Source organism: Cynoglossus semilaevis, chromosome 13, assembly GCF_000523025.1.
Source record: "Cynoglossus semilaevis isolate Cse_v1.0 chromosome 13, Cse_v1.0, whole genome shotgun sequence".
NCBI classification, from domain to species: Eukaryota; Metazoa; Chordata; class Actinopteri; order Pleuronectiformes; family Cynoglossidae; genus Cynoglossus; species Cynoglossus semilaevis.
This window is the reverse complement of record NC_024319.1, coordinates 3624381-3647194: the sequence shown is the minus strand read 5'-3', so window position 1 is coordinate 3647194 and position 22814 is coordinate 3624381. Positions and strand designations below refer to the sequence as shown.

At 46.2% G+C, this 22814-nt stretch overlaps 4 protein-coding genes across 10 annotated transcripts in view; 3 read left to right on the top strand and 1 right to left on the bottom strand.

Moving 5' to 3' along the window:
- The window catches only part of dcst2 (DC-STAMP domain containing 2), a 12468-nt gene extending 9220 nt beyond the window's left edge, over nucleotides 1-3248 (bottom strand). The window contains exons 1-7 of one of the 3 annotated variants that reach the window (XM_008322984.3): nucleotides 2046-2158; nucleotides 1513-1784; nucleotides 1242-1412; nucleotides 775-876; nucleotides 353-547; nucleotides 183-248; nucleotides 26-102 (exon numbers count right to left, since the gene is read on the bottom strand). In XM_008322984.3, the coding sequence (XP_008321206.1) occupies nucleotides 26-102; nucleotides 183-248; nucleotides 353-547; nucleotides 775-876; nucleotides 1242-1412; nucleotides 1513-1784; nucleotides 2046-2146 (984 nt within the window). In that variant the 5' untranslated portion in view covers nucleotides 2147-2158. Of the gene's footprint in view, nucleotides 1-25; nucleotides 103-182; nucleotides 249-352; nucleotides 548-774; nucleotides 877-1241; nucleotides 1413-1512; nucleotides 1785-2045; nucleotides 2159-3158 lie in introns of those variants that run through there. The other 2 variants (XM_025061438.1, XM_017038204.2) reach the window with 2 other exon arrangements.
- dcst1 (DC-STAMP domain containing 1) lies at nucleotides 2362-6975 on the top strand. 2 transcript variants are annotated; one of them, XM_017038044.2, is made up of 16 exons: nucleotides 2362-2412; nucleotides 2555-2680; nucleotides 2965-3039; nucleotides 3128-3256; nucleotides 3366-3505; nucleotides 3618-3771; nucleotides 3908-4051; nucleotides 4167-4288; nucleotides 4358-4515; nucleotides 4622-4721; nucleotides 4901-4996; nucleotides 5186-5225; nucleotides 5297-5413; nucleotides 5543-5685; nucleotides 6386-6490; nucleotides 6840-6975. In XM_017038044.2, exons 1-16 carry the CDS (start codon nucleotides 2370-2372, stop codon nucleotides 6936-6938), a joined length of 1791 nt encoding a protein of 596 aa, XP_016893533.1. In that variant the 5' UTR covers nucleotides 2362-2369; the 3' UTR covers nucleotides 6939-6975. The 2 variants fall into 2 exon arrangements, with proteins under 2 accessions (XP_016893533.1, XP_016893532.1); XM_017038043.2 differs by having other exon boundaries at nucleotides 5099-5225.
- A 949-nt stretch (nucleotides 6976-7924) lies between these two features.
- On the top strand, nucleotides 7925-20159 carry adam15 (ADAM metallopeptidase domain 15). 4 transcript variants are annotated; one of them, XM_017038042.2, is made up of 26 exons: nucleotides 7925-8392; nucleotides 8974-9065; nucleotides 11531-11610; nucleotides 11969-12047; nucleotides 12148-12224; nucleotides 12694-12833; nucleotides 12921-12985; nucleotides 13112-13177; nucleotides 13253-13324; nucleotides 13407-13576; nucleotides 13664-13748; nucleotides 13975-14123; nucleotides 14362-14539; nucleotides 14628-14720; nucleotides 14851-15046; nucleotides 15130-15238; nucleotides 15315-15510; nucleotides 15912-15989; nucleotides 16085-16196; nucleotides 16301-16454; nucleotides 16928-17036; nucleotides 17388-17462; nucleotides 17769-17837; nucleotides 18283-18348; nucleotides 18739-18881; nucleotides 19129-20159. In XM_017038042.2, the coding sequence occupies exons 1-26, from the start codon at nucleotides 8218-8220 to the stop codon at nucleotides 19193-19195; spliced, it is 2895 nt and encodes a 964-aa protein (XP_016893531.1). In that variant the 5' UTR covers nucleotides 7925-8217; the 3' UTR covers nucleotides 19196-20159. The 4 variants fall into 4 exon arrangements, with proteins under 4 accessions (XP_016893531.1, XP_024917205.1, XP_008321204.1 ...); XM_008322982.3 differs by lacking the exons at nucleotides 17769-17837; nucleotides 18283-18348 and having other exon boundaries at nucleotides 7927-8392; XM_008322983.3 differs by lacking the exons at nucleotides 17388-17462; nucleotides 17769-17837; nucleotides 18283-18348 and having other exon boundaries at nucleotides 7928-8392.
- A 353-nt stretch (nucleotides 20160-20512) lies between these two features.
- The window catches only part of sema4aa (sema domain, immunoglobulin domain (Ig), transmembrane domain (TM) and short cytoplasmic domain, (semaphorin) 4Aa), a 4889-nt gene continuing 2587 nt past the window's right edge, over nucleotides 20513-22814 (top strand). Inside the window, 7 exon segments of the mRNA XM_025061439.1 lie at nucleotides 20513-20764; nucleotides 21375-21535; nucleotides 21621-21683; nucleotides 21834-21932; nucleotides 22021-22111; nucleotides 22188-22310; nucleotides 22784-22814. The exon segment at nucleotides 22784-22814 is cut by the window's right edge and continues 7 nt beyond it. Of these exon segments, the coding sequence (XP_024917207.1) occupies nucleotides 20668-20764; nucleotides 21375-21535; nucleotides 21621-21683; nucleotides 21834-21932; nucleotides 22021-22111; nucleotides 22188-22310; nucleotides 22784-22814 (665 nt within the window). The 5' untranslated portion in view covers nucleotides 20513-20667.

Sequence of the window (22814 nt, the reverse complement as noted above, 5' to 3'; positions counted from 1 at the left end):
GCTGCAGCGTCAGACGGCTGTTCACCTCCAGGTCAAAGGTCGCTGTGGCCGTGATGTTGAACTCAAACTCCCGCTTCATTTTCTGGAAGGCTTTGACCACGGCTGGGGAAAAAAAACCGGCGGAGACGTGGAGAAGAGCTGGACTCACGGGAACGCGAACAGAAAAACACACGTCAACTCACGATCGGCCAGATGTTCCTTCAGATGTTCCGCAATGTAGGACGGGATGATGCAGAAGAACTCCGCAGCTGAGACGAACGAACGGACGACGACAACAAAGCCGTTTTTAAATATTCTCCAGGTGTTTTCGTTTTGTTGTTCTATTTTTATTCTGACGTGAATCCACGTTTACCGCGTGTGAGGCTGCAGAGCGGCATGAAGACTTTGATGACATCACACAGCGGACTGAATTCTCCCAACTGTAGGACGCAGTCCGCGTGGCCTTTGTTGAACACGGACCGGCATTTCCTGTAGGGAGAGCCCAGCTTCTCGTTGCACACGTCTCCGATCTGGACCAGGAAGTGGAGCACGTTCCTCAGGATACGAGCTAGAGGACACACACACACACACGTGGACAGTCCAGCATTTGGTGGGTCAAACCTGCTCTCCAGGGATGAGGTGGTCAGGGTGGAACTGTTCTGGGACCAGCACGCCGTGCTGGTCCCAGAACAGTTCCCACCCTGACCACCTCATCCCTGGAGAGCAGGTTTGACCGTTCCACTTTGACCAGCAGGGTGTCGACACCTGGTGGTTGTTGATGTCTGTGACCTTTACCCACGTGTCTGACCCCGTCGGTCAGAGCGTAGATGAGTCGGTGGACTCGGTTCACCACGGCGTAGGCTTTGGAGGTGATTTCTCGGATTTTGTCTAAAGCCGCTGCAGAGAAGGAGACGACAGACAAAAAAAAAAAAACCACAGCAGTGACAAATCGACTAAACAAAGGGGAGGAGCCAACAGGAAGCTAACGGTCCAGACATATGTCCTAAAACTCCTAAGACTTCACAATTAAAAAAAACAAATTACTAAAAATGGTAATAAATAAATTAAACAAGCTAAAGCTAACAGAATGCTAGTTAGGATGGTTTATCTAACTAGCATGATTACTAAAAATGGTAATAAATAAATTAAACAAGCTAAAGCTAACAGAATGCTAGTTAGGATGGTTTATCTTCTAACTTTGTTATCAATTTCAAGCTGCTTCTTGGACTCCGTGATTGACAGCAGAGGTGGGCGGGTCTTACATAGAAGCGGTGTGCTTGCGCGCCGCAGAAGCTCTTGCGTCTGATTGGCCGCCTGCTCTGCACCACACAGCAGACTGGCCGCGGCCCGTTCTGTGTTCTCCAGCGTGTTCTGGACTGGACCAGTGAGAAGAACCAGAGTGAAGAGGAAGAGCAGGAAATGTCTTCCACGGGCTGCAGAAGAAGAAGAGATGAAGAAGAACAGGAGACGCTGTGATTGGCTGAAGCACCTGTGTCACAGGGACAGAGCAGCGATGTGGACGTGGACGTGGACCTGAGAACATGGACGGCAGCATGACCATGACATCAGCCCGGACTCCGGCGAACAAACCCATACTGAAGGCGGTTGGCAGCGCCACCACCAGGGTGGAATGGACACAGAACCACAGTGGCTGGTTCTGCAGGATCAAAGCTATGACCCCATACAGAGAGGCCAGCATCAGTCCACACAGGAACCCGCTCAGGCTCCACCCCTCATCCAGGGAGTGGCTCAGGACCTTCCTCCAGAGCCAGTGATGACCGCGTCCTGCCGAGGAGCCTCTGGGCCTGTGAAAGAAACCAAGATCATCTACGGCACCAACCTGGTTTGGTTCAACTTGGAGTTAAGAATGAAACCATCAGGACTGGACTCTTGCTCTGATCTGTTTTCTGAGACCTGGGTTCAAAGGAAACCCAAGGGTTTCTGGTTTGGCGTTCACCCGGACCTTAAGCCCAAAGTCTCGACTGCGACCAATGTTCGTTACCGACTGGTATCAGACCTGAAACCCTGGAGACTCGGCTCAGACTTTTCTCTTGTTCCGTTCTGACCTGCTCAGGACTCCAGTGATGATGCGTCTGACGCCGTCTCCTTTCACCTGGACACAGATGTCACTTTTCATGGAATGTTCCGGATTTCCTCTAGCCTCCATTTTTGCTTTTGGTTCAACTCTTCGCTTTCGTCATGTGTCATTTCCACATTTTTGTCTGTTCTTTTAAAATCTTCACCTTTGTACTGTAGCCAGGGCAGCCATCTTTGTCCTTTGATTTCAGATTAAAGGACCTTTACGACTATGTCTTTGTTGTTATGCTGCCTAATGTAGAAATATATTTTTATTAAACTATTATTTCTCCAAAGTGTCTTTTATTAAAACAATGAGTGAGTGTGAAAGACGCAGACGTTCACCTCCACACAGCAGTGAGTTCAGCTCCATCAGTCACAGTCAACCACTAAAACTAACCAGGAGACAACTTTGTCCAAAAACATTAGCTAAAGGATAGCCAACCTTTAGCTACTTGTTGTCATACTTCATCGAGTTTTTCCTCTTCGTGTGTTACAGCTGTGGACAGGTTGTGTCTGAGTGTCCTCCCTCCTGCTGTCCATCGGTTTATTTTCAGCCAATCAGAGGAGACCACTGTGCTCCGCCTATTGGTCAGAGCCACGTTCGGAGCGGTCAGCGGCTTAGGTAACGACGCACGGTCAGGAGGATGACACTGGTTTTCATCAAGTTACAGAAAATGAAGTACTATATCATAGTGTAGTACCACCACACAGAAGTACACAGAAGTACACAGAGTTTCATAATACTGCGTAACGTTGCCTCATGTAACACGACGTGTAATGACATAAGGTCAGAACTTACATCCATGTAGCTTAGCATCGCTAACCTGGATCAAACAACAGACTAACTATAGCACAAATAAGCTAACAACATGTAGCGTCTGTTCAGCCCGCCTCTTGTTCTCTCAGTGATGTTCGTGGGTCTAGCTCACAGTCTCCCCCTGTCTGTTGACCTGAAGATCGCAGCCGGATGTGTCTTTACCGGTGAGAAGAAATCACACGACCAGATGCTGACGTTTTACTGACATTTGTCAAACATAACTGGTGTGTGTGTGTGTGTGTGTGTGTGCAGGTGTTTGTATCCTCTGTGGTGCATTCTCCACCTCCTTCAGGTGTTCAGTTCTCCTGATGTTACCCAGCATCCTTGGCTCCCGTGGTCGAACGTACCTGATGGTTTTCATTCTGTCTGTGCTCTACACAGGTACACACACACACACACACACACACATAAACACTTATTTAAGGCTAACAGTTAGCTAACAAACGTACGATGAACACGAATTAAACACACGCGGCCATGTCCCCGACAGGACCGTTGTCAAACATCGAACACAACATACGCGGGGTGGCGCTGTCGCTCAGCTGCAATCTCGACCTTCAGATTCAGAACAGCAGGTTACTGTGGCGCGACGCCATCAAACCGTTGTCCACGATCATGGAGCAGTTGGTGGTGAGAACCCTGAAGTGACGCGATGGTTAGTGACGTGTGCGAGCTGATGATTGGCTGTATTGTAGGAGTGTATTAGTGACAAGCTGATGATTGGCTGATTCCTCTCACCCAGGATGACAACACGGACTTTGAGGCAGAAAGTCGCAGCGTCCCCGCTAAGTTTCAGGTCATCAGAGATGAGGTGGCGTCCAGGTACGGATACGAGCGTCTGTCGGGAAACAGCACGCAGGAACGATTCACTTCAAGAACCATGATGCAATGCGACAGTGAGTTGTTATTATTATTATTATTGGTACACTGCTGCCTCCTGTGGCCAGTGTGTGTCAGAATTGTATTATAATTAATAATAATTCTAACGACTTAGACCTGCTGTATTAGTGACCTCTCTGTATTTTTGACCAGGTGTGGTGGATGGGGGCATAAAGCGCTGCTCTGATTGGTTCATCACTAAATGGGAGGAGTGTATGAAGACCATTGCCGTCCCAGTCATCAACCACATCTTCTGTGTACCAATGACATTTTACTTCCTGTGTGATGTCATGAGAGGTGAAGGGTCACATGTCCTACAGATTAACCTGATCATGTGACTGATGTCGTCACTGATGAGTCATTTTGATTGACACCTGTGATGTGAGTGATTGACTGATTGATGACCCCTCAGTGATGACCCCTTGGTGTCGGGAGCAGATTCCGGTGGAGGGGAACTTCGGTCAGCTCTACGATCAGCTGGACGGAGCCGTGGACATGTTGTCCGGAGAGTTCAGCAGCCAGCTGCTGGTGGAGGTCAGGGATGTGATGTCATAACAAATCTGACCTTTATGAATCCACCGGCTGACATTTGACCTCCTGCAGGAGCAGCAGCAGCGGTCAGTTCTGGGCGGAGCCGTGTTGGATCAGGAGTTCAGTGTTTCCGTCAGCAGATCCTTCCAGAAGCTGAGCTCGGTGATGGCGCAGATACTGGACCTCCTGCAGCTGCTCCTCTCCTTCACCTTCATCAGTATCTTCAGCAGGTAAAGTCCGAACCAGCCAACCTGGTCAGGTGAGAGGTCAGGTGATCAGCTACTGGTCGTGTACAATCATCCTTTTCTCCTCTGCCCGTCGTTCCCTCCTCCTCAGAGCTGTCAGCTACGACAGAGAGTACAGGAAGGACATTCGGTTTGACAACGTCTACGTCACCACCCACTTCAGACAGATCGACGCTCGCAGAAAAAGAGAGGTAACTCCAACATCATCATCATCATCATCATCATCCCCATCATCATCATCATCATCAACATCATCATCATCATCATCACCATCATCACCATCATCATCATCACCATCATCACCATCATCATCATCCTCACCCTCAGTCGGGTCGTTATCGTCGCTCATCGCCTCCTTTGGTTCTTCCAGGGAAAGCGCTGCGTGCTGCCGCTGAGACGTCCAGAGAAGAAGAAACTGATCGATCCACGGCGTCTCAGGATCCACCTTGATGAGTTCAGAGAAGTGGTGAGTTCGACTCTCTGTGTCTCTCTCTCTGTTATATATATATATATTTATATAGATACACATATTTATATGTGTGTGTGTGTGTGTGTGTGTGTGTGTCAGGTGTCAGGGGTGTTACAGCTCCTCTCCGTCTGTCTTCTCTGCATCGTCCTCCTGGCCGTTGACTTCTCACTGGTCCACGCTCTGAAGATTGTCAGCAGACACACCTACAGCCAGTTCAACCTGAGCAGTAAACAAACACACACACACACACAACCAGTTTTGCAGTGAGGGATTGTGGGTAAGATGGTCTCTGTGCAGGTGGACATGATGTGGATATCCGAGTGGAAGGAGACTCCATGATGTCCCACCTCCTGAAGAAGACCATCACAGCCTTCAACAGCTCATCTCATCTGAAGGTCCACACTGACAACAGGGGTAGGTCACAGGTCAGGGGTCACAGGTCAGGACACAGACAATATGACAGTGGGAGGAGATTTGGATTTAAATGGGAGGAGCCATAATCACATGTCTCTCTCTCTCTCTCTCTCTCTCTCTCTCTCTCAGCCTGTGTCACTCGCCCCTCCTCCCTCTCCCTTGACGTGTATGTCACCTGCGGCTGTTGTGTCCTCTTGGTGGCGCTATTCACCTTACTTCAGGTCTACACCAACCGCCTCAGGAGAGTCATCGCCATGTTCTACCACCCACTGGTACACAACACACACACTTTAAACACACACACACACACACACACAATTACTTTCACTCTCCAACACCAAACCTCACAGAGAAAACATTTGTTCAGATTTATTTAGCAAGAAATACCAACCACAAGAGGCAGCAGAGAGCCCGCTGCCCCGGTCACAGTGAGCTAAAATCTGTGAACAGGTATTTGTGTAGCTGTCAGTGAAAATTAAACAGTTCAGCAAAACAATGGACTGGTTTAAACTGAGGCACACACACACACACACACACACACACACACACACACTAATCTGAGAACAGGTCCATCAAAGAGGATTATAACAGCGGGCAGTGGAGCGCTGACATGACACAATTTATTGTTAATCCTCTAAAGTAAAGTGGGTGGAGTCAGGCTGAAGCTGGAGTTACACTAAATATAGATCAATGGAACACTGTATTGTCATTGTAGGAACAGGTAACAATGGACACACACACACTATCTAAACATAATGTTATCATATATTTATAGTGGAGTTTAGAATGCAGACGACTGTGCACACACACACACACACTATCAAAACATAACAATGATGTAATATATTTACAGTGGAGTTTAGAATGCAGACGACTGATGGTCTAATTTTCCTTGCCTTTGTTGATTTACATGTGTAATGATCGTACGCTTTTTTCAGCATCTTTCTCACTGTCTCATTTTTTGTGTTTTAGCGGGAAAAGAAGAGAATAATTTACCTCTATAACCTGCAGTTGCAGAAACGCATTTACTGCATTGACAAGAAATGCATCACCAAGCACGAACGCAGCAAGAGGACGGTGAGAGAACACAAGAAATTAGCTTCTTCAGTTAAACGTACCAAACATTAGCTTGTTGCTAACAACGTTAGCTACAGTCTGCACCACAAAAGGCCAGATGTTTTGACAAGACCACATCTCCTGACGTTCCGTTACACAGTTAATGGCAGTAGAGTCTTGAACAGATGCTAACGGATCAGCTAACGTAATGTATCAGTTGTTATTAAAGGCTGATTGTTTGTAACTTTTTAAACGTGACAAAAAAAGAGAGAAAAAGTTGTTATTAAAGGCTGATTGTTTGTAGCTTTTTAAACGGGACAAAAGGAGAAGGATAGAAACTAATCATATTCCACCTTGATGTTTTTGGCAGGTGTTTCAGCGTCTCACCAGCTGGGGGCGACAGCTCTGTTGCAAAAATAAAAGACCAAAAAAAGAGTCGGACTCTGAGACCCACTACAGCCCTGGATAGAAAAAGAAGAAGAAGAAAAATAAACAAATTAAAATGATTTCTGCCCAGGCTTTTGTTCAATAAAAGCATAGTTTTTGGAAGCAACACGTGAGAAAAATAGTTCTATTATTATTATTATTTGTATCTGTTATTTATTGAAACTGTTCACAATAACAATAGATTAATGTTTTTTAAACAAACATATTACAACATTTTGGATGGATGGAGGTGAACACATCCTGTAATATCTGTTTGTTATTACCGGTATACAGAATTTATCTAATTTAATCCTGGGCATTATCCTACCAGAAATGATTTGGGTCAAACAGCAAATTCTAGCAAATATCAAGTTTCTTACACATCAGATTCCAAGGATAAAGATTCTTTTTGGTCGAATTATGAGGCAATCTTAGCTAATCCTCTGAAACAGCAGCACACGCCAGCCCTGGTTTAATCCACATTAATCTGATGCTGAATCAGTGTGTTTCTGCATCACATGACCCACGTGTTCCAACATGTCAAATAGTGAAGGATATGTCACGTTCTTGAAGAGGTCAGAGGTCACAAGAGGTAACACAAATAGGGGAAAACTGTAGAAACTGTGGTCGGTGAAACGTGTTTTACAGACCTTAATATGTTTGAACTATAACTGCTTTTATATTCAGAATAAATCTGACTTCTCAGGCAAAACTACATTCACTAACACTTGAAAACAATGATAACTGCTAATGTCGAGTCATTACAATGAACTTCTAACTACAGTTCCCACTTGCAAATAACTGTGTACAGTCCCTGCGTTTTAAAAAATTAAACGTGCTAATATTAGCTAACGAGTATTAAAGCTTGTTATATCCACAAATTGTAATATTTTTAATTTTATTTGACATTTTATTATTATACGTTTATAATTCTAAATGAAAATGTTGCCTTTAATTTGAAGTCCCTTCTGTTTTCCGGTGCTTGGGGTCAGTTCCGGCTAATCTCCGTCAGCGTTCAGAGACTCCCGTATATAAATAACGTCTGTATTTCAGCGGGAATCTCCGCTAAACGTACGAACTCTACCGACTTTTGCCGACGTTTACCGAGTTAAAACTGGCTCAGGCCGGTGCTAATGCCGGTTTGTCGCGGCAGACACTGCGCAGATAACGGAACACTGAGTGCGGGTCGACACCGAGCGGCGACTATGGAGTGTGGACGGAGCTGCCTCCGGAGCGACACGGGCAGGTAACGGCGGCGTCCCCGGACTTCCTCGCTCTCTGAGCTGCCGACGGAACGACCTGTTGCCGCTGATGCGCAGAGGATGAGCGGCGGCGCCGCCTCATCGCTGCTGCGGTTGCCGCTGCTGCTGCTGCTCAGCGGCAGCGCTGCCTTCACGGTCTCTATGTCCCTGAACGCACCGCAGAACCGAGCAGTTCAGAATGAGAGTAAAGACCGAAAGACAGACGGTACCGATGGTATCATCACATCCGTCACAGGTAATAAAGTTTTGTTTATCTTAATTTAATGTTTAGAACTAACTAAATATTTTTATAACGAATAAGCTGGATATTAAAATTTCAACACCCTAATCACATGAAGGTAAATCTCATTATAGTCCTAATATTTACGGAAAAAAACATTTGAATGTAGAAACAGTTTGATGTTGGCTGGAATCCATACTTTAAAAGTATCATTGTGAAACTTTAAACCGTAGTTAAATGTTGTGTTGACTCGACGGTTACATTTGAATCCAGTTAATTTAAGCTGATGTCACAAATATATTTATGGTTAAACCTGAAGTTGGTGTTAGCTTGTATTTAGCCGTTATGTTTCGTAGGTTTTCACTGAATTGAAATTATAACAAGCCAATTCAGCAGTGTATTTAAATTGAAGCCATACATTTCTAAAAAAACAGGTACAATTTCACCTTAGTCAGAGTTATTGAACTTAAATAACCAAACACTGTATAAATATATATGTATATATATATTTATACAGTAGAAACATAGAGTTTATTATTCTAAAGTTTGGTCAGAGTTATTTTTGAAGTCGGTTTAAACGAGCTATTTGTTCCCAGGTGCGGACAGACAGCGGCGCCCACTCTTGGAGAAGACACGTCCCTTTGTCCTAGTGGACGGACATAGACAAAACCTGGCTGAGGCTTTTCAGGTGAGGCTAGATTAGAACTGGTTTAGAATCTATGAGGTAACCTGTCCTCTTCTAGGTAGTTCACGAAACGGTGACTGGTTAACTGCAAAAAGCTGTCTCAGACAGGTCACAGAATTTCTGTTAGCAATTTGCCAAAGGAACAGTTTTTAAAAAAAAGCTACTGTTAGCATCACGGTGACATGTTTGTTTACTGTAATAACTAGCCTTTACAAAGTGAAGCTCACTGTAGCCAGGCTTTGAACTGTAACCAGCTCTTTTCTAAGTGTATTCTAGCTTACAGTCTGGACAACTTCAACTGAAGTTTAACAACAGACAGGAAGGAACTTTCCAGCACTAACAGTTTCTCCAGGAAGAGCTTTGGTGAATAGACTCTTCCTGTGCAGCTGACAGAAGCTCTGAGATCATTTCCTTTGAAAACTCCCTGGTCATCCAGCAACTGTACCAACTCCACCCGGTTTGGAAGTAACGCAGGCAGAAAAGAGAAAGTGTCTAAAGGGTCAAACTAGAACATAATCAGCAGCTAAATGTCACTGTTGTACAACTTTGACTTGAGAGAAAGTAGATCAAGAGCTCCAGGTTGGTGTTTATTATCACATCATTAACTTCTCTAAGCTAACGGTGTTAAGTCATTGTCGGCCATGTTTGTCCATGGTGAGGGTTTACACTGTGGAAGCTACCGGAATAAATGCTGTTGACCAGACGCTAACAGGCTAATAAAGCAAAGGCAACTAAGTCACCGTAGATCAGAGGAACCAAATGTCAGCCTGGCCTAGTTAAGTCACCGTAGATCAGAGGAAACAAATGTCAGCCTGGCCCAGTATCACATCACATCACCAGCTACTGAGGTGTTGGTAGTTAAGGTACCTCCCATTTTAGTTAGTTGTATTTTACTAGAGTCTGACTAAGAGCAGGGCACCAGGACTGGGCTCTGTCAGGGAGCTACGAACTTTGATCTGAAGAAGAATTCCTCATCCAAGGAGTTCTCCTCCACACAAAGAGAAGAATCAGTTTCAGATGTTTTTATGGTTCTGGTTTTCCCCTGGAGGTCCATACTCTTCTGCTCCACCCTCCTCTATGACACAACCACTGGGGGGGGGGGCAGTTGAGGATAAAAAAGGAAAGAGAGAAAGAGGTAGCAGATGTTGAAAGTGGGTGGGGGAGGCTGCGAACAACAGGGAGGGGTAAAGAGAGAGAGAGAGAGAGAGAAGGTAAAACATCTCCGACAAACCTGAACTCTTTGCGATACTTCTGATTGGTCAGTTTGTGGTTTGATGTTGGAGATTCTTGTTTATTGATCCAAATCAGAAATACTTATTTGAGAACTTGTTTTCAGTTTAGGATTGTCTGATTGTTTGGTTCGTCATTTGGAGGTGTCTGATTGGCTGACCAGTTGTGGTTGATCACTATCAGTTGTTGTTATGAATGTCCTCAGGAGTGAACAGTGTCTTGTTGGGGCTTCGTTTTGTTGTTTACATCATAAACCGTCCCGTTTGAAGACGTCTCGTTCTTTTTCTTTTTCTCTCCGTGTTCTGTGTTTTTACTTTACTATCAGCTCAGTTCAAAGAAATCACTGCAACAGAAATGAAGTCCAATCTGTGCAAACCCACGGAGACACCTCCTACTGTGTCATGTGACCACAACGTGACTCAGCAACGCACACCCAAACACACACACACACACACACAAGCAAACTGAAAAGGATGTGACTCCACCAGAGTACAGAGAAAACAAACACACATCAGCTCAGAAGAATGATGCTGTTTTCAAGAGGAAACACACACACACACACACACAGTCAGAGTACAGGAGAACACACACACACACACACACACACAGTCAGAGTCCAGAGTGCAGAGAGGGTGGAGAAAACAAACACGTTTCAACTCAGAAGATTTGCTATGTTTTTGAAAGGAAACACACACGTGTGCACACACACACACACACACACACACAAACATGGTACAGGAACCACAGAGGACCAGTTTGAAGCTGAACATTTCTTCATAAATCTTTAGGTTCAGTTCTGGTTTCTCCAGCAGAGGGCACTCAAATCACAGAATTACGACACACACTCGACAATAGTACCAGTGTAGTGACGCCCCTGGTGGATGATCTACAGAACAGCTGTGATTTATGCCATGGTCACCACGTGCTCAATTAAAATCTCTTGCATGACGTCACACACAGTACACTGTTTTCACAGAAGTAATTTGTTCAGAGGATCATGAAATGTCAGACATGGGTCACATTTTGCGGCAGTGTGAATGTAGTCTGAGAGGTGACCCACACACACACACACACACGTGCATGTTTGTGTGAGCGTGTTAGACAGGAAGTGTCTCCGTCTCAAACAGCAGCAGCAGAGACAGACGGGAAATCACTGTGAATTGATTGGTGAACGGAAGACCTGCCCACTTCCTACAGGAATATGGAAACAATGGTGTGTGTGTGTGTGTTTGTCTCAGAGTGGAGGATACAACGACACGCTGCAGTGTGGACTGGAGGTGAGAGGACAACTCTTTCTGCTGGACCTGCAGAAAAACCAGTGAGTGTCCAGGACAAATCCCCCCTGCTGCTTAGACTGCCCCCTAGTTTCAAGACTTTCAGCAGAAACTGCAGGATGAAAAGATAAGCCATGTGTCACAGTGTGTTACACCACTCGATGTTTGACATTAACCATTGATCAAATGTATAAAAAAAAAAGTGCAAGAGAGAAAAGGCCAAACGATTCAGAGACATTCTCCGTGAATCCTTTATGGAAGCCAAACGTTAGCTGTAGCATTTTCTGATGGACCTGGGCCTGTGAGGGAGTGTGTGGTTTGGTGTTTTTTTCTGTCTGTACAACAGAAGAATGAATCATTGATTGATGTAAAGATCACATGACCTGACGTCTCCTTTTGCAGTGATCTTCTTCCTGAACCTCCGAACGTCTTCTACTATCTGCCAAACGGCACTGGAGTGTCGGTAAAAGCTGGTCCAGAGGTGAGTCATGGGAAGCTCCCCCCCCACCCCCCCACCCCTGCTGGGGTCTGTTTCACTCTTGTTGTTGTTGTTGTTGTTGTGACTTTGGTTTCATCCACAGACTCACTGCTATTACCACGGCAGCGTCCGAGGATTCCCTGAGTCCAGAGCGGCTCTCAGCACCTGCGCAGGACTCCGGTCAGTATCTGATTGGTTTGTCCAACCATTCACGTGGTGATGTCATAACATAATAATATGCAGGTGGCTGTTAGCTTAGGTAGATTTAGGAATGTGTTGTCTTCATCCACGACAGAAGAAGAGTTGAAACAGGAACTCCTCGTAGAGTCGCTGCCTCAGGACTACTCTGGTCTAATGACCTTATGACCTCTGCATTACTGACACCTCACTTAAGATTGGAGGTCAATGGATGTGGTTGTTAAAAACAGAAAAGACAGCAGTTCTACTGATGAGCCACCAGGGGGCAACTGTGCTGGCTTGACCGTTAGTCTTCAGTAGAGTTAAGTCTCCTCTCACATCAGTAACTCATCGTCACTGGTACAGGTCTGGAGTAGATGAAGATGTTAAGTCTGTAGACCACCTCTCTCCAGGCCTCAGGTCTTTCTTAAACCAAATTCACACAACGTCTTGTGTCTGACTCCACCCACAGCGGCGTCGTCGTCATCAACTCCACACTGAGCTTCGAGCTGCAGCCGGAGGAGGAGGAGGACAGAAGAGATGGAGCTGGAGCTGGAGAAGGAGTTCACCTGCTGTTCTCTCCTACTCCTCTGGAGGGAGACAGTGCTAAAGGTTTTTTTTTTTTGATGTCCTCTCCACTGGAGTCCACTGAAAATGAAAGAATCAAGTATATTCTGTTTTATTTTATTCTATTCTAAGGTTGTGGGGTTCCCAACGCTGCCCCTGCTGGTGAGGACGCAGGTGTCCACAATTTCACACACAGAGTGAGACACACACACACACAAGCAGATTTCACACACAGAGTGAGACACACACAAACAGACACACAGGAGACAAAGACACACAGAGACACACAGTCACTCTTTTATCCTCTCTGTCTGTCTCTGCAGAGAAGGAGAGACATCCTGTCTGAGACCAAGTTCATCGAGCTGGTTCTGGTGGCTGACCATCAGGAGGTCAGTCTGTCCTGGTGTCTTTGTCTGTCTTCTCTGCCTCTGTCTGTGTCTCACTTCTGTCTTCTGTTCTTAAAGTTCATCAATTACCAGAAGAACAACAAGACCATCATGTATCGAATGCTGGACGTGGCCAACCAGGTGGACTGGGTGAGTCCCGGGACCTTTGACCTCAGTCTTCTGGGTCCACTCCGTCCAGATCGGTGGACTGTCAAGTATTTTTCTTTTTCAGTTCTACCGTCCCCTGAATGTGAGGGTGGCTCTGATTGGTCTGGAAATCTGGAGCGACAAAGACAAGATCCAGGTGGAGAAGAGTCCGACGGAGACGCTCAGCAACTTCCTGGAGTGGAGAACCCGAGAGCTACTCCCCCGTCTCCGCCACGACAACGCCCAGCTCATCATGTAGGTCCACAGGAAACCCAGAAGGTCTACGGTCCTGGTCCTGGTCCTGGTCCTGGTCCATAACTGTTCACCTCTGTGTCCCTGCAGGGGCGGGGCCTTCGATGGCACCACGGTGGGGATGGCGTCCCAGGGTTCAATGTGCTCCAAAGACCGGTCGGGTGGAGTCAATGTGGTGAGGGTCACATGATCATCCTGATCTCAAGCTACCTTCACACAAACTGTAACCAGTCCAAACCAGACACAAACCCAAACCCACTTCACACTGATCCAGGACCAGCCCACAGAAATGTTCCTCAGATACAAACACGGTCCATATGTTTAGAACCCTTTAATATCACAGACATCAACAGTTTGTTTTTTTTTGTGTCTACTGACCTGTGGCTCCGCCCTTCTCTCAGGATCACCTGGTGAGCATTTTGGGCGTGGCCTCCACCGTCGCCCACGAACTCGGTCACAACCTGGGGATGAGCCACGACACAGCTGAGCGACACTGCTCCTGCCAGAACGAGCCACGGCTCGGGGGCTGCATCATGGAGCCGTCCACCGGGTCAGTACTGGAACCTTTACAGGGACACGACAAAAAGATGTCCAAACATGTCTCAGTCCATGAAGGATCTTCTCTTTCTGTGTGTGTAACGTGTTTGAACGAAGCTAAAAGAAGCTAAAAGTTCTCATTGGTGATAAAGAAGTTCCTGAAACACATCGGCCAAAAAAAACCAACTCACTCCCTGTTCCTGCTGTAGAGATGGTTTTAACTGTGATGTCACTGTGATGTCACGGCACAGGTTGATGCCAGGTCAGCAGTTCAGCAGCTGCAGCTCCAGCGACCTGTCGGTCAGCCTGCTGCACGGAGGAGGAATGTGTCTGTTCAACGTTCCCAAACCGGAGGTGCTGATGGGTGGAGCTCGCTGCGGAAACCTGTACGTGGAGATGGGAGAGGAGTGTGACTGCGGCCTTCTGCAGGTAGGGACGCCACTGTTCTACTGGGTCTCAGCGCTGTCCTGTCCTGTCCTGTCCTGTCTATATATATGCCTGTTCTGTGATTGGTCAGGAGTGTGATGACCCCTGCTGTAACGCCTCCACCTGTCAGCTGATGCCTGGAGCTCAGTGTTCATCTGACGGAGTCTGCTGCCAGGACTGTAAGGTCAGGGTTCTAACTCACTCAGCTTCATCGATGGGTTCTCCCACATGTTCTGCACCTGAACCTTCAGCCTACCACCTGTTGACCAATAGCTCCACCCTCTGCCCCCCCACACTCCCCCTCCCCTCTTTAGTTGCGAGCAGCGGGCTCAGTGTGTCGTGAGCCCCTCGGAGAGTGTGACCTCCCAGAGTTCTGCACCGGCTCCTCCTCGTACTGCCCCCCCAACGTCTTCCTGCAGAATGGAGAACCCTGTGAGGACGGCGCCACCTTCTGTTACGGAGGAGTCTGTGCCAGCATGGCTGCCCAGTGCCAACTGTTGTGGGGACCCAGTAAGACCACATCTGTTTGAACAGGTTTATACCACACTCAACCCACATCCAATCCAGGTCCATCACCCAGTTGTCCTCCTCAGACTCCACCAGCGCTCCAACCATCTGTTTCTCATCCGTCAACAAACGAGGAAACAAGTTTGGTAACTGTGGTCAGCTGACCAACGGCTCCTACGTTCCTTGTGAAAACACGTGAGTCACAAAAGAAAAAAGATCCAACTGTCCAGTTCCAATTCCTCTGAGTGGTGACCTTTTGGTTTGGGTGCAGTGATGTTCGCTGTGGAAGGATCCAGTGTCAGGGTGGCAGAGAGCGCCCCCTGCTGGGCACCAGCGCAGAAATCCTCACCACTACCGTCCACTTCAATCACAGTGACCTGGTCTGTAGGGGAACCTTCTTCCACCTGGGAGACGACGTGTCCGACCCTGCCACTGTGGCCCCCGGCACGTCCTGTGGCCTAGGAAAGGTCAGTCAGTCAAACAGCACCTCCTGCTGGAGAGAAGCATATTAGTTGCATCAGCAATTTGATATCATAGTATAGAAAAGTCATGGTAAATATAATGGAGTGAAGTGTGCAGACATAGCTCAGGGTTAAACAGACAGAACTGTCTGGAGTGAAGTGTGCAGACATAGCTGAGGGTTAAACAGACAGAACAGTGCAACTGTCTACTGAATGGCGCCTCCTGTGGCAGCCTGTGTTAATTGCAAAGACTCACACTGTTAACCCTTAATTTCCCAAAAGGGAACTCCCAGGGTGATTAATAATGTTCTATCTAATCTGAAGATGGTTGGTTACGTTTTGATAATTTGACCAAATCCTTTAATTATTAAATTAGTAAAGTTAAAAAAAAAATGTTTTTTTTTCAGGTGTGTTTGGACCAAAAGTGTCAGGATGTGTCAGTGCTGGGTGTTGACGACTGTCGCAGGAAATGCAACGGTCATGGGGTGAGTGCGGTGTTGCTCAGCGATGTCCACAGAGGGCGCCAAAAGTCAGAAGCTCACTCTTTGAGTGTATGTGTGTGTGTGTGTGTTTGTTTCAGGTGTGTAACAGTAATAAGAACTGTCACTGTGACATGGGCTGGGCTCCACCAGACTGTAGGTACTCTGGTCATGGAGGCAGCGTGGACAGTGGACCAGCCACCTCCAGCCCAGGTGAACCACTCACCCTCCAACATCTGACCACACGTGTGACACATGTGACCGTTGATCCATATTAACCTCGTCGCCCCGACGTGTGTGCGCCTGTTTATGTTCAGAGTCCGACCCGGTCCGTGTTGCGTTGTTGGTCGTCTTCCTCTTCATCCTGCCGCTGGTTCTCCTCGTCCTCTTTCTTCGTATTCCTCGAGTCCGGCGACTAGTGATGTGTCTGGGAGCCAACAGTCCACTACACAAAGCTCGACAAAACAACAGGTGGCGCTCTGCCAGATAAAGTCTGTACAGTTTATAATCCTCTGAAGCGCTGCTGTGTTTCTCTGTGGAGAAGTTGAAGAAGTCGGCGTTTCCTCTTTATGCATTTCACGTGCCTTTTTTTTACCCACAATGCAGTGTAACTCACTGTGACATGTGGGTCTTGCACTTTGACTACATTAGCGTTTTTAGAGCCAGGCCTGATCACATGACACTGATCCAGTTCTTACAGGTTTGTTTAGCTCAAGCTGAAAACAACATTAAAGGTTATAAAAACCTAGCGTTAGTTCACAGCTATAACAACTATTTAGATGTTGAACAAACAGCTTAGTTTATTACCAACTCCGTTGGCTGAAATGTCAAAATCTAAGACTAACTATTGGTTAACAAGGTAGAGGAAAAACAAAACAAGTTGCACCAGGCTAACAGCTAAAGACAAGTATCTCACCCTACTTTGTCTTCTTGTCCTTCTTCAGAACACCAGTGAGGGAGAGAGACAACAACAGTAATGGAGAGCAGGTCCGACCACTGAGATACCACCTGAACCCACAACCAGATATCCCAATGACCCCGGCCCAGAAAGAGGTGAAATTACATCAACGCACTCTGACCCACAGAAATGACCCCGGCCCAGAAAGAGGTGAAATAACATCAACGCACTCTGACCCAAGTTATTTTAGCACTAAACTTTGTGGCTACATGCTCATAACGTTAGCGTCATGCTACTACACAAGCTAACGGCACAAACGCTTTGAAGCAGGAACATCTTTTGATCTTAATATTACACCTCCTGAATTGAAACACTTTCAGTCAGAAGTGGAACCGTAGCGTCCCATAATTCCACCTCTGTCGCTGTGACATCATCGTACGTCCATACTTGAGTCACTGCGTCACTGCTGACTGATCTGACACTGACTCTACGGTTCTTCCACTCAGGTTCACCACAGACCGGCTCCTCCCACAAAGCCCCTCCCCCCTCACCCTGACTCCACCCCCACCAGTGCCCCACAGGTAACTGGCCTGTCTCTGCTGCTGGAGCTGCAGCTGGTTGGCAGTGTTGCAGTGTTGCATTCTGGGTGGTTTGTGTAGGTGGTGTTTGGTGTAGCAGCTTGTGTTGTTCTTCCTGTTGTATCGTGGTTTGTGGTTGAGTCTGTGGTTTGAGTTGTTCATTTCTTGTCCCGTTGTTGTTGACGTTTTGTTTTTTGGCTGTTGTAAAGTTTTTTAAGTTTTAGTCAGTGATCGTTGATTATTGACAACCTGTCGTCCTGATATTTGGTTTCACTGATAGACAATTGATGGATCAATTTTGTGCTGCAGGGTGTTAAACAGAGAGCTGCTCCCCCTTCCAAGCCTCTGCCCCCTGACCCCCTCTGCTGGCAGGTCCAGGTACTGTCACAGCCACAGTGTGTCAGTCACTCAACACTGTTAAATTCATTCTGATAAAGCTGAGAAAATCAAATTATTAGGTATCATAATACAAAAATGTTATCATTATTTGATACTGTTGCTAAACTGTTGACTTGAACTGAAAAAAGAGTTTTTAGAGAAGATGACAGATTCTTAGACTTTACCACATTCAGTTAAAACAATGATAAAACAATCCTAAAAATAATGGATTCTCTGAAGAGGTTTCGATCATTTATTTTGTGATGGTATTGATGGTGATGTCAGTGTGATGCTGTTGATGATGCTGTTGATGACAGTGGTGATAGTGATGGTGACGATGATGGTAATAACCACAGATGGTGATGAAGATGATGTCTGTTCTCTGCTGCTCCGTTCTTTTCTCTGTTTCTCTTTTCTCTTTACTCTATCTCACTAACTCGTCCAGCGGCTGGTGACTCGACCAGCTGCACCCAACAAGCCCCTCCCCCCCGACCCTGTCACACCTGTAAAGGTACCTTATGCATGTCAGCAAATACACGTGTCTGTCAGCAACTGCTTTGTCTTAGCGTCTCTTAGCAACTGTTGGTTTCTCTAAGCGTCTGTTGGCAACTGTCATCGTCAGACAACAATTATTAGCAGTCGTCGGTGTCTCAAAGCATGTGAAAAAAAAAATCTTCCTGTTGGTGTTTGGTGCTGATCAGCTGATCATTAATCAGTGGGATTTACTGATACATGTTGTGATTGGTTGGTTGTTCAGAGCGTGGTGATAATGGTACCTGTTACTGTGTTGTGTCACAGTGATTGGTGAAATGATTGATTGAAAAATTGATTAATGTGTTAAATGTTGAAAAATTGGTTTGAAATGGAATTTTTAATTTTTTGACGTTCTGTTTTTCCTCAGCTTCCTGTTTCACTCAAACCTCTGGTTCCCAGAAAGCCGTCCCCACTGACCGTCCCCCCACACGCCATGTCTTCCCCTCCTCCACGCAGCTCCTCCTGCAGCACCAAACCCAACATAGCCACAGCCACAGCCGCCCCCAACAGGTACCATCACTTTACTACGTCCAAACTCCAGAGAGAAACTTGATGATTTTAGAGGAAAACAGCTAAAAATGAGCCAGAATCCAGTCAGTTTCAGATTAGACAAAAAAAGATCGAATGTGGCTAAAAAATTGCCAATACTCAGAAAAAATGCTGAAAATAAATTTAGTCTCAATAAAAGTTGAAAGGAAACTGTAACCAAACAGATGGAAAAAATATTACTTAAAAAGTTCCTGTTTATTCTTCGCAGAAGACTTCCAGCCCCGCCCACTCGACCTTTAAACTCTCACAAAGTTGAGTCCTATTTCCCTCTGTGACTCCCTGGTGATCAGTGCCTCTGTGTGGACAATCAGGAATCGAACCCTCGACACTGGATATGTTTCTCTAAGGAGCACATCAGTGAAGAAAACAGTGCCCCTGGAGGCGACAGGGTGTCAGGGCCTCGGCCAGGACTTTGACCTGAAGCTGGTTCTTGACGTATCCTGGATCAACGAAATTCCTCAGGTTTTTAAACTGGTTTGAAACTCTCAGTTCAAGACGTGTCGAGCTGTTGAAACCGCTGTCAAACTGGTTCAAAAGTCTCCGACTCAGACGAGGCTGAAGTGTCAGAACCCAGGTTTAACAGACCTCTGAATGCTGGACTGGGTTTAAACTGTCAGTTTCAACTGAAAACAAAAAGTTTAGACCATTTTAAACTCAACAAACTGGTTAGTGCCGGTCTAAACTGGTTTATGGTCGAAATCAAACCAATTATTTTTAAATTTGATCAAACTTGTTCAGTCTCTGTCCAACTGGATTAAAATGAATTCATCCATAACTGTGAAACCACAACAGAGTCCAATTAAAAGCTTTAGAAAACACAAATATTTGTTTACAAAAACGATTCCTGAAGAATCAGACGACGACGTTTGTTTGACGGCTGATGTGAACTTTTTACTTTAAATAAATACATTTGTACTATATTGATCTTGTATTTGGGAAATTGCGTTGGCAGCAGATGTGCTGTTTACAGGCTGCCCCCAGCAAACATATGGTTCCTCTGGGAATCGAACCCAGGAAGCAGGCGTGCTAACCGCTACACCATGGAACTGAAAGATACGTGCAAGTTTGAAAAGGATTTTTCTACAGAAGAAATCGTGGAAAATGAATTTGGACTGGATTGGAGTTTTGAGCCAATCAGCTGATGATGATGTCACACCAAAGAAGGATGGATACGTCGAGTGTTGTTTTTAAATGCTGCATAATTGTGACTTTTTCTTAAAACCATAATAAAACTGTAAAGGAAACCTGGTGTGAACCTGAGTAAAGCTGTAAACTGGTCTGGCTGTTTTGATGGTTTAATCTACGTCCACATTTGTAAATAGTTTGGGTCTGGTGTCATTAATGGTTGTCAAATCAGTGTCATTTTGATTGATTGATTGATTGATTGATTGATTGTGGCAGTCACTGCTGTTACGTTGAAAATAAAAGAGAACGTTTTCGTTAATTTTCTGGTTTGGTTTTAACGTCGACTTTAAACTGTGACACACGCTGAGTCAGATCTGAAGAGCACTCAAAGGAAAAAGGTTTGTGAAACATAACAAATCCCCCCCCGCCACCCCCCCACACACACACCACCACCACTCACAGAACAGGAAGTTGCCGTTGCTCTTCCTCTGATTCTTGTCTCCGTCTTCTCACTTCACTTTCTGACGTGTGAAGCTGCAGATCAAGACTAAACAGATTCAGACTTCAGCCGATCATCTCTTCATCGTCTCCACGTTGAAGCTCCGCTCCACGTGATCTCCTCATGGCTCCTCCATCCATCCTGCTCCTCCTCCTCTTCCTGGCTGAAGTCTCTGGCGTCTCGATCCCTCCGACTCCTCCACGGGTCTCCTTCCTCCTCAGTGAGTCAGAATCTGTTGGTCATGTTATAGAAGTCTTTGATTGAATTATCCAACCATGATTTCAGTGTTTATTATTAAACAGCTTTGAAACTGGAGTCAGACCAGTTCATTCAAACACAACCAGTTTAGACTGGTTTGAATACTGACTGACCAAAGATGACTTCATTGGTCTCCATTTTTTTTAAAATTCTGGTTTAGAAACATTTTATGTTTTAATTAATTTGTCTCAGTCACGAGGCCACGCCCACCTGTCAGTCTGAGGGTCAGACCAAAATTAAATCAGCTCTATTTTAACCTCAGCTGAGCCACAGAAACAGGAAGTGACACGACCACTGAAGCCCTCCAGCATCTGTTTTTAGTCCTAATGACAGTAAGTGGACGACAAGTGCATGATGGGAAGGTTTCATATAGACTCATATAGGTTCCACCTTAAGAACCGCCTCACAATTTGGTACCAGAACTAGATTTCTGTGTGAAGAGACCACTTCAGAATTTAGTTTTGGACGGTTTCAGATTGAACTGATGTTTGAACCAAACAATCTTTCATCTTTTCTAGTCCAGGAAGTAGCTGCTGTTCACAACCTCTCTCTCTCTCTCTCTCTCTCTCCAGACTCTAAAGTCCGACCTCTGGTCCACTATAGAGACCCTGATGTCAGAAACACCACTGTCCTGCTGCTGAGTGACAACGGCTCCACCCTGTACGTGGGGGGGCGGGACGCCATCCTCTCACTGGACGTCAGTCAGAGTGATGTCATCACCCTGAAAAAGAAGGTGAGTTCAGGCGTTCAGGTTAAAACCATGTCCAGTTTCTCAAAGTCCAACTCTGCCACTAACCCTGACTCCGTCTCCGGTCCAGGTACTGTGGCGTCCTTCAGAAGCTGAGACAGAGAAATGTCGCCAAAAAGGGAAGAACGCCACGGTCAGTGATGTCATCACCTTCTCACCTCCGTCACCATTTGTTCAGTGTTGTCCCTGTCCAGGTTCTAGTCAAGGTTTAGGTCCAGGTCACTGAGAGCTCCAGTCTGACCTCACTGCCCCCCCCCCCTCCCCCTGTCTCCTCCCCCTACAGGTCGACTGTCCAAACTTCATCCGTGTCCTGCAGCAGATCAACTCCACCCATTTGTACGTCTGCGGCAGCTTCGCCTTCGGTCCACGAGATGGCGTCATTGTGAGTTACACACACACACGCACACGCGTGTGGACACGCAGACACACACACGCCCAAACTCATTCATCTGTTGGCTCCTCCCACTTAGGACACTCTCAGCTTCTCATTGGTGGAGCTGGGCAGTGCTAAGGGCCGTTGTCCTTTCAATCCACTGCAGAGCAACAGTGCCATCGTCATTGGTCAGTGACATCATCGTGATGACATCACCACGCTGTCACACAAACATTATAACCGTGTGTGTGTGTGTGTGTTTAGATGGAGAGCTCTTCACTGCCTCCACCTCTGACTTCAAAGGCGTCAACCCTCAGATCAGTCGTCACCTCAGCACCGACGCTCGTCCCGACATCATTTTGGACTCGTCTGTTATTTTACTGGAGGGTAAGTGAATGCAGCACGGCATGATGCCTTCACTGACCCGCAGGTTAGTGAAAGGATAACAGCTCTGTTGCTTGATCTCACTGCTGATTGCGAACCACTCAGTCTTGTCACTCAGTGACACAAAGTGACCACAGGAGGCAGCACTGGACCCAGTATATGCCTCGTCTGCATAAGCTAAAACCAAACAAGTTATTTGACATTTTTACCATAACTGTTTAAAATAAGTTGCATTTCAAACTTTCTTTACACTTGTTCAGAATCCAAACCAAGGTTCGTGTTTCACTTCATATCAAACCAGTTTCCAGACACTTCTTCATTTGTCTGTTTCCTGTAAGCTACTTCCTTTTCCTGAAATGTGGACAAAGGTCAAAACATTTCACCAGCCAGACTTAACTTTTGTCACACTTGCAGAAACATAGAGAAACAAGGAGAGATGGCACCTCCATCCTGTGATGTCACTTCCTTTCTTTCAGAGCCAACGTTCATCGGCACGTCGTCTGACCC